At 48.2% G+C, this 10,233-nt stretch overlaps 1 protein-coding gene across 1 annotated transcript; it reads left to right on the forward strand.

The window, feature by feature from the left end:
* The first annotated feature begins 2,312 nt into the window (after positions 1-2,312).
* On the forward strand, positions 2,313-10,233 carry RFC2 (replication factor C subunit 2). Its single transcript, XM_055090948.1, has 5 exons — positions 2,313-2,449; positions 5,319-5,388; positions 7,992-8,033; positions 8,333-8,439; positions 8,971-10,233. Exons 1-5 carry the CDS (start codon positions 2,343-2,345, stop codon positions 9,059-9,061), a joined length of 417 nt encoding a protein of 138 aa, XP_054946923.1. The 5' UTR covers positions 2,313-2,342; the 3' UTR covers positions 9,062-10,233.

The following is a 10,233-nucleotide window of genomic DNA, read 5'->3' on the forward strand; positions in this document are numbered from 1 at the left end:
GGGGAAAGAATTATACACCATTTTCTGCATTTACTGAAAATGTTTAGTTTCTAAACTGTGTATGTGGTGGGACACGTGTGTGTGAGTGACAGCTGACTCTAAGGAAAATACGAATATTACCACATGGGAACAATCCCAAGGGAAAACCACAAAGAGACATTTCAAACAAAGTTTATAGGGCTCCCCTGGTGGCGCAGTGGTTGAGAGTCCCCCTGCTGATGCAGGGAACACGGGTTCATGCCCCGGTCCGAAAAGATCCCACGTGCCGCTGAGCGGCTAGGCCCGTGAGCCAAAAGTTTATATTTCAAGAAAATTTGTATTTTCTCCTCCAGAGAAATAAAGGACCTGTGAATAGTGACTCTAAAAATACACAGGATGGCTCTGTTAGTTTAAAGGGGAACGGAAGAGAAATAGCCAACTTCAAGTATTTTTTCCCAAATCATATAAAAGGGGAGAAGAAAAACACTGAGTTAGTTTTGAACCTGGAGACTTAAATAATTACCATCATTAAAACAAACTGCTTCAGAATCTGAGTCATTTGAGGTTCCTGCCCAACTGGTAATAACTTGAAAAGAATGAGGAAGCACATGTTTTCTTCCCAACTCATAGAACACAATTGTAAATTGTGCCCAATGCCTTGAACTTGCTAGCCTGGCTGCATAACTGGAAGAAGCAATTGGCAGACATCAATTCCATGCCGCTTATATACGAGGGAAGAAAACAGGAATTGAGGGACAGGGCCCATGTCCTCAAGGAGCTAAATAAACACTCAGGTTGGAAAAAGAAGCACAGAATTTACACATGAAAAATGAATAGAACAGCAATACTGTCTTCCCCAGTAAATTTCCATAATGGGCTGGGTTTCTTGAGGGAAAGAAAATAGAAAAATAAGGATAAAAAGAGAAAACAGGTACTTGCAGTATATATTCTGGAGCACATACTTATTTGAAAGACCAATCAACTGCCTAGAAGAGAAGTCTTCTCCCTGTAATATATACATATTTTAACTGATGATGGAAGGAAAACATTCATGGGGCTTTAATCAGTTCTCTGATGAAAGCAACCCAGTTCCTCACAGCTGACCCAAGCTGTTCTGGAAACATGGATCCTTACTGTTCATTAAAGATATTCATATTGAACACTTACAGAGCACCAGGCCTTGTGCTAAGCAACAGGGTAGAGATGAAGAGGTCCCAATCCTTACCTTCAATTCAGACTTTTTTTTTTTTTTTTTTTTTTGGCAGCTTGTAAGATCTTAGTTCCCTGACCAGGGATTGAACCTGGGCCCTCGGCAGTGAAATCACAGAATCCTAACCATTAAAGTCAGATTTCATCCCGAAATTATGATGCAATACGGTATGTGCAATAAAACAGAATTTTATATGAACTCTTTTGGCAACATGGTGGGTTGGCTCCACCACTTACAACCCAAATGACACTGGACAAATCAGTCACTCTCAAGCCTGTTTCTTCATCTGTAAAACGAGGATAATGTGAGTATCCACCTCGGGTCTAGTGCCTAGTAGAGGATAGTAAATATAGTCACCATTCGTTATTTTCATTAGTTATTATTATGTTAATTAGGCAATGGGAGGAAAGATTAGTTCAACAGGTAGAAAACCAGCCCGAAAGAATACTCAAAGCACTTGTGAATATGCAGTATCTATTTTTCTGGAATGAAACTGAGTCACATTTTACTGAGGGGCAGTTCCTCCTCTGCAAAATAAGAGTAATTTCCATTTTGTAGCATTATGAGAATTTCCTGATAATAAAGGTCAAGTTCCAGGGTGCAGGAGGCCACCCAATGGGAGCTAGTGTTCCGCATGGGGACATTCTGAGCAATCGGGAAAAGTGGGCAAGGGCAGGTCCCAGACGTCGGCTCCGGCCTTCCGCCGTCCAGGACCGCTGGACATCAGTCCCTGTCCGTGTCCGCCGTCGGGTCCTGCGTTTGGGCGGAACGTCCACAGGCTCCGGCTTCTCCCTGCACTGGGCAGGATGCTCCTACCCTGCCAGGCCTGCCCGGCGTGCGGCCTCACCTCCGTGCAGTGGTTCCCCACGGGCCGCACAGAGAGAGCCTCCCCGACAGGCTGGAGAGACCAGCCTTCTCGGAAGGCGATGCGGTCCGGTCTCGCCTTCCACTCACTACCCAGACCAGACACCAGGTTTCCCATAGCAACTGCCGTCAATAGCAACTAGCGCCCCCGTCAGGCCTCTGCGCAGGCGCAGAAAGGGGCGGAAGAAGGCTTCCGCTCGCGCCCAGAGTCCCTCGCAAACAAGGGGCGGTGCCTGCGTGATGGCGTCATGGGGTGAGGTCTCGGGCGGCGGGAAGTGGCGGCGGGAGAATGGAGGCGCAGGAGAGCGGCGGTGGCAGTGGCGAGTGCGGGGCCCAGGACACCGACCCGGCCCCCAGCAAGGCCCCCGGCAGCGCCGGCCAGCACGAGCTGCCGTGGTGAGGATCCAGGCCATCAACGATGGGTTCTCTGGACATGTGGGTGGGCGAGTGGCGGGCCGTGTGTCCCAGGGTAACCAGGGGCGGGAGCTCATTTGTGGGTCACCTGAGCGGAGCAGGAGGCCCCGGGGTGGTGTCCAGTAGATTATTATTTGAAGAAGGCAAGGGATGTGGGTCGCTAAGCCCACCTGGGGTGGAGAGTGACCAGTCTGAACTCTGGAAGCGGGGTCTTGGTCAGAACAATGCTAATTGTGATAACAGCCGCCTGCTGCGACCACCCACGGTGCACCGGGCGCTGTGCCAGCCGCGACTCTGATGGTCGCTCGGCGGGAAGTGTCGGGCGCAGATTCGGAGTCGAGATGGTGTGAAGGCACCCGCCTGTTTTCCGTGGCTTGCTCACTTTAAATAGCATCCTGGGCAGCTGGGAGGAAAGGTGACTTGGGAAGTCACCTGCCAACTGGCGCAGGTGTAGGGCAGGCCCTCCACTCGGTTCCCACTCCCTGTGCGCACCTCTCCGAACTCTCCACTGGGCGTGGGAATGGTTTCCTCCCTGTCCGCTGCGTATTCCCATCCCTCCAGCCCACCCCTCTTCTTGGCGAGAGCAGATACCTAAATGAAGGGCAGTATAGCTTACTACGCTGCGCTATCCAGTCCCCCCGCCACTAGCCACATGAGTCTGATGCTAGTCCGAATTGAGATGGGCTTGTAAGTGTACAATACACACCGTATTTCAAGGACTTAGTTTAAAAAAAACTCATTAGTAATTTTTATATTGATTACATGTTGAAAATGATAATAGTTTGAATATATTAGGTTCTCTAAATTATATTAGTAAAATAACTTCACCCACTTTCTTTTTACCTTTTTAAATGTGACTACGAGAAAGTTTAAGATTACATATGTGGTTTGCATTATAATTTTCACACACGACCCTATTTTAGATGCTTAAGATACTTCAGTGTGCAAAACAAATTCTGTTGTCACAGAGCTTACATTTGATAGAGAAAGACAAAGTAAAAAATAAACAAGTAGACATATAATATATTTGATGGTGACAGCTTCTGTGGAGTAAATCGCTATGGTGTTCAGGGAAGGCCTCTGATGAGATGATATTTGAGTAAAGACCTGAATTCAGGGAAGAAGCCATGTGGCCATGGAGGCAGAGAGAGCTTTCAGTCAGGGAGCAGCTATAAAGGTCCTGAAGGAGGAGTATGTTTGCCTTGTTCAAAGTCTAGCTGAGAGGGACTTCCCTGGTGGCACAGTGGTTAAGAATCTGCCTGCCAATACGGGGGACACGGGTTCGAGCCCTGGTCCAGGAAGAACCCACATGCCGCGAAGCAACTAATCCTGTGTGCCACGACTGCTGAGCCTGCACTCTAGGGCTTGCAAGCCACAGCTACTGAGGCCGCGTGCCACAGCTACTGAAGCCCTGGCACCTAGAGCCCATGCTCTGCAACAAGAGAAGCCACCGCAATGAGAAGCCCATGGACCACAACGAAGAGTAGCCCCCACTCGCCGCAACTAGAGAAAGCCCGTGCACAGCAACGAAGACCCAATGCAGCCAAAAATAAATAAGTAAAATAAATTTATTAAAACAGAACAAAATCTAGCTGAGATTTCAGCTCCAAACATTCCCAGGTGGCGATTCCTCCCTCCTCTGGGCTTCCACAGCCCGTGGTGTTTTTTTTTGTTTGGTTTTTTTTTTTTTTGCAGCACGCGGGCCTCTCACTGCTGTGGCCTCTCCCGTTGCGGAGCACAGGCTCCGGACGCGCAGGCTCAGCGGCCATGGCTCACGGGCCCAGCCGCTCCGCGGCATGTGGGATCTTCCCGGACTGGGGCACGAACCCGTGTCCCCTGCATCGGCAGGCGGACTCTCAACCACTGCGCCATCAGGGAAGCCCGCCCGTGGTTTTTATAAGCAGTTTAGCATTGTAGTGGGATTTGCCAAGCTGTATCTCGCCTCTAGTGGGAAAGCCCTTGAGAGCAAGAACTATGTTTTGCTCATGTCTGCACTTTCTACCTTCTTCCCGTTGAGTGTGCTAACTCCTTACACACCGCTTGGCACCTGGAGGGGGCTGAGTATGAAGAATAAATGAGGAGGAACAAGCATGCTCCATCTGCTGACGTTGGAGGAGAGCTGTCTCTGTTTTCTGCAGTATGTGGCAAAAAGCTGCTTTGCATGCAGCTCCTTCTGGTGCAGAACCAGTACCTGGAGCGAGTACAAGCCAAGAGTAAATCAGGGAGTATAATAAAGGGCAGAGGAAGCCCTGATGGTCAAATCATTGCAAATCTGCTTCCACTTCTATTCTCAGAGCCAGAGAAAGTCACTTTCTCTCATAGCATAGCTTGCTTAGTAGAAGAAGTATTGGTCTGAAAAGGCCACTAGGCTGTCCAGTCCACACAGCCTAATAGGATCACAGGATAGGCCTGCGGTTTCTGTCTAGTCAGCCGTGCTGGGCACCTGGCACAAGTCTGCAGACACTGGCAGGTAAGGGATGAGAAGGGGCATCCATGTCTGTCACAGCAAATGATGTCAGTGCCGTGTGCGCTGGACCTCTGTGGGGATGGGCAGACTGTGGCCACACAGAGTCACATTTCTCCAGATGGTCTGCTCTGGCCCTTCTCCAGCACCAGCAGGTGTTTCTCTGCTGTGGCGGGTTTGAAGTCTTTGGTGCACAATTCTCATGCGCTTGACTTTTCAAATGGCACTCGGGCATCTCTTTAAATTTAAAACCTGCAACCATTTGATATATTTTTATTGAATGTATATCATCTTCTGACAAAGCTCCCAGAATTGCCCTTTAGTGCTTTCTTTTGGGTAGCGTGAAAATAGCCGTGTCAACATCTTTATGCATTTTCTTAAAAACAGGGTTGAAAAATATAGACCAGTAAAGCTGAATGAAATTGTCGGGAATGAAGACACTGTGAGCAGGCTGGAGGTGAGTTTTTAAAAGAGGATCTTACATCTCATTATTGTGACTTTGATAAGCTCGAGGCATTTGGAGAAAGACAGCCAAGGTAGCGAGCTGGGGGCTGGCCAAAAATCTAGAAGAATTAAGGGAATGGGAGACATTCAGTTTGGAGAGGAATCTAGAAGACAGGGTGGGTAACTTCAGATGTTTGAAGGACTGGCTCATTGGAGAGGGCTTAGCAGACTTGCTTTGTATTCTTCAAGAGCAGAGGTGGCACGCTTTGTCTGTAAAAGCCGGTGAATAGATATTTTAGGCTTTGCAAACCATATAAAGTCTTTGTCAAATATTCTCTGTATTTTTTTTTTTGGCCGTGCCGCGTGTGCAGCTCGTGGGATCTTAGTTCCCCGACCAGGGATCGAACCCGCGCCCCCTGCAGTGGAAGCGCAGTCTTAACCACTGGACCCCCAGGGGAAGTCCCTTTGTTTATTTTTTAAACAACCCTTTAAAAATGTGAAAACCATTCTTAGCTAGGGAGCTTATAAAAACGGGTCTCAGGGTGGACTACCCCCACCCCCCCCACCTTCCTCTCCGTCATAATTGCTAAGCCCTGCCTAAAGCGACTAAGTGACAAGGCAGCAGACTTCAGGATGACACAAACCAGGAACAAGCAGAAACATTCCGCAGTAGAGCAAGCTTTGAATTCCCAGCCCTAGAGGTCTTTAGGCAGAATCTAGAAGCCCAGCTATTTGAGACATGACAGAGGCGGTCTCTGCAGTAACTGGGGCTTAGACTTCAATAGCTACCAAGGTATTTATTTATTTTACAGACTTATTCATTTGGTAAATATTTGAATATCTTCTCTGGGCTAGTTATGGTGTGGTTTTAGGAACCGTTGATATAATGGCAAACAGACTAGACCTGAGCCCAGCTCTGCGTGGGATTTACAGTCGAACCGGGGCAGCATTAAAGTCGGCAGGCCATGTGATAAGCACTCTGCCAGGGGACATACAGGGGCTGTGGGGGCATGTGGGTTAGTTCAGGGAAGAGTTAACCTGCTTACAGAGTCCTAATTCCCAAATGGAAGAAGTGACACCAAAGCTAAGTGAGTGGGAGTCAGCCAGACGTGGGGGGGGTCGGGGGTGGAGGCAGCAGGAACAGCATGTGCAAAGGCCCGGAGGTGAGAGAGAGCATGGCTTATTCTATGGCGGGGGGTGGGGTGGGGAATGCCATCTGAGTGGAATACGGAGTAGTGCTTTCCCGACATGGATGGCATACGAATCGCCTGGGGATGCTGTCAAAATGCAGGTTCTGATCTGGTAGTTCTGGGTGGGGTCAGAGAGTCTGCATTTCTGACAACCCCCCAGGAGATGCCGAGGCTGCAGAGCACGTGTTCTGGGGGTGGGAGGGGTGAGCTGGTGAGGTGGGCAGGGCCTCGCGAGCCAGGTTTAAGGGTTTGGGTCGTCCAAGAGTTCCGGTCAGGCAAAAGTGTTTTCAGAGATGTGTATTTTAGAAAATTGGTTATGTTACCGTATGGGAAATGGATTGGGATGGGGCAAGATGAGAGGCAAGGAGACCAGCCAATGGCCTGTTGAAAGCAATGCAGGCAAGAGGTAATGGGCTAAGAAGAATCTAAAAAAGAGTAGATGTATGTATATGTATAACTGATTCACTTTGCTGTACACCTGAAACGAACACAACATTGTAAATCAACAATACTCCAATAAAAATTTTAAAAAAATAAATGACTCAAGACTTCTTTGTGGTGTATCATTCAGTCAGGCATCTATATTTGACAAATACTTACTTTGAGTCAAACCCTGGGGAAACACGAGATGAATGTTGCGTTGGTGTGAGGACAATACTATTGCTGATTTGTAATAGGTAATGGTGTGATGACTTAAGACTGACTCAACATTGGAATATTTTATATGAGGAAATCCATCAGCAGATGTATGTATGTAGGTATGTGTATATGCAGCATGTATGTATTCAACCTAAAGATTCCATAAATAGGTAACAATTGAGTACATGTGTTTATCTCCATGATTTTTCCTAAATTTTCAGAAAAATGAAAGTAAAAAAGTTGAAAGAGAATCCAATCTTATGGAGGCAAAGAGAAATGGAGAGAAGTATGTATATGTATAACTGATTCACTTTGCTGTACCCCTGAAACTAACAACATTGTAAATCAACTATACTCCAATAAAAATTTTTAAAAATAATAATAATAATTTTTTAAAAAGAGGTCATGGGCTAAGAAAGTGGCAGTGGGCTGAAGAGAAAGAAGTGGTCTCCAGATAAAGGAGAAAGAGGGGCCCAGCGTTTGTCATTGAGGGGCTGCATGGGGTGAGGGAGAAGGCCAGTCAAGGATGACGGTGACCTCCAGGTTCCTGGTGTGGGCGGGAGGGTTGATGCCGTTGACAGCCCATGGAAGGGGAAACATGGGGGGACCTCAGGTTTATAGGGGAACGTGTTGAATTCAGTTTTGAATGTGTTGACCTGAGTGTTCCACGGGGCATCCGCATGGAACAGTTTGTAGCCATGTTTGCTACACGGGCCTGTGTGGTTGGGCAGACCTGGCTCCTCAAGTTTGCAGATGAACCAGTTTTAACGAGCATTTCTTCCTTCAGGTCTTTGCAAGAGAAGGGAATGTGCCCAATATCATCATTGCTGTGAGTACTGGGTCCTGGCCCTGTCGGACATCTTGGAGTCTGGTTTCGCCCCCTCTGAAGCGCTTTCTCATGTACAGAGCTTCCTCCTCAGAGAAGCCCATGGCCACCAGAGCCCATACCATTCCCGCCTCCCACTGGTCAGGCCTGCGGGTTGGTTGCTGTATTGATTTGGTGTGTGCTATGGGTTGGGGTCGGGTTGGGAGGATTCTAGGCAGCAAACAGTGGTGAGCAGTAAATCGGGAGTTCTCGTTACGTTCGTTCTGTTGGCTTGAAGCACTTACTGGAGATCTCTTTCCTAGGGCCCCCCAGGAACCGGCAAAACTACCAGCATCCTGTGTTTGGCACGAGCCCTGCTGGGCCCGGCCTTCAAGGATGCCGTTTTGGAGCTCAATGCCTCAAATGACAGGTACACCTGGGAGTTAGGCCTGAAGGGTGGCGAATGTTTTACATTTTGAGCTGTCATAGAAACAACCTTTTTTCAGGTCTCTGTAGCACTTATAGAGCTTGTTTTGCTGGCTTTGTGTTTTCCTTTAATCTTTCCAATGAAAGAATGGGGATTGCTGGCTTGTTGATGTGGCGTCATAAGCACTTGACTTACTGGTTTAGTTTTGTTTTTTGCGGTACGCGGGCCTCTCACTGTTGTGGCCTCTCCCGTTGCGGAGCACAGGCTCCGGACGTGCAGGCTCAGCGGCCATGGCTCACGGGCCCAGCCGCTCCGTGGCATGCGGGATCTTCCCGGACCGGGGCACGAACCCGTGTCCCCTGCATCAGCAGGCGGACTCTCAACCACTGCACCACCAGAGAAGCCCTAGTTTTTTTTTTTGAATGGAGATTTTAAAAATTACTTTTAATTGTGCTGAAATACACATCGCATAAAATTTAACATCTTGGGACTTCCCTGGCGGCGCAGTGGCTAAGAATCTGCCTGCCAATGCAGGGGACACGGGTTCAAGCCCTGGTCCGGGAAGATCCCACATGCCGCGGAGCAACTAAGCCTGTACGCCACAACTACTGAGTCTGCGCTCTAGAGCCCGTGTGCCAGAACTACTGAGCCCGTGTGCCACAACTACTGAAGCCCACGCGCCTAGAGCCCGTGCTCTGCAACAAGAGAAGCCTGCACAATGAGAAGCCTGCCTGCCGCAACGAAGAGTAGCCTCCATTTGTCTCAACTAGAGAAAGCCCACGCGCAGTGATGAAGACCCAACACAGCCAAAAATAAATAAATAAATAAAATACATTTATTAAAAAAAAATTTACCATCTTAACCATCTTTAAGCGTACAGTTCAGTGGCGTTGGGTACATTCGCTTTATTGTGCAACAGATCTCCAGAACTGTTTTCTTCTTCCCAAATGGAAACTCTACACCCATTAAACAACAACTCCCCATTCCCCTCCCCCAGCCCCTGGCACCCACCATGTGACTTTCTGTCCCTATGAATTGACTATTCTAGGAACCGCACACAAGTAGAATCATACAGCATTTGTGCTTTTGTGACTGGCTTCTTTCACACATATTTCAGGTTCCTCCATGTTGTAGCACGTGTCAGAATGTCCTTCCTTTTTCAGGCTGAGTGGTATATACCACCATGTTTTGTTTATCCATTCAGCTGACAACGGACACCTGCGTTGCTTTCATCTTTTGAATATTATGAACTGTGAATAATACTGCTATGAGCAGGGGTGCACAAATATCTCTTTGAGACCCCGCTTTCAATTCTTTCAGATATAGACTCAGAAATGGAATCACTGGATTATTTGGTAATTCTATGTTTCAATTTTTGAGGGACCGCTGTACTGTTTTCCATGGTGCCTGCACCATTTTACATTACCATCGACAGCACACAAGGGCTCCCTTTTCTTCACATCCTCACCAGCACTTGTTATTTTCTGTTGTTGTTAGTAACCATCCTAATGGAGGTGGGCTGCTGGTTTACTTTTTTGTTTTAAATTTCTTTTTGGCTGCGTTGGATCTTCGTTGCTACACGCTGGCTTTCTCTAGTCACATCGAGCGGAGGCTACTCTTCGTTGAGGTGCGTGGGCTTCTCACTGCGGTGGCTTCTCTTGTTGCGGAGCACGGGCTGTAGGCACGCGGGCTTCAGTAGTTGTGGCTCACGGGCTCTAGAGCGCCTGCTCAGTAGTTGTGGCGCACGGGTTTAGTTGCTCCGCGGCACGTGGGATCTTCCCGGACCAGGGATCGAAC

Source organism: Physeter macrocephalus, chromosome 14 (genome assembly GCF_002837175.3).
Source record: "Physeter macrocephalus isolate SW-GA chromosome 14, ASM283717v5, whole genome shotgun sequence".
Classification (NCBI taxonomy): Eukaryota; Metazoa; Chordata; class Mammalia; order Artiodactyla; family Physeteridae; genus Physeter; species Physeter macrocephalus.

Bases quoted from the DNA above. Each gene is read 5' to 3' on its own strand.
- RFC2 (XM_055090948.1), top strand. From the start codon at position 2,343: ATGGAGGCGCAGGAGAGCGGCGGTGGCAGTGGCGAGTGCGGGGCCCAG. The intron at 2,450-5,318 runs GTGAGGATCCAG...TCTTAAAAACAG, and splicing joins GGCCAGCACGAGCTGCCGTG to GGTTGAAAAATATAGACCAG. The intron at 5,389-7,991 runs GTGAGTTTTTAA...TTCTTCCTTCAG, and splicing joins ACACTGTGAGCAGGCTGGAG to GTCTTTGCAAGAGAAGGGAA.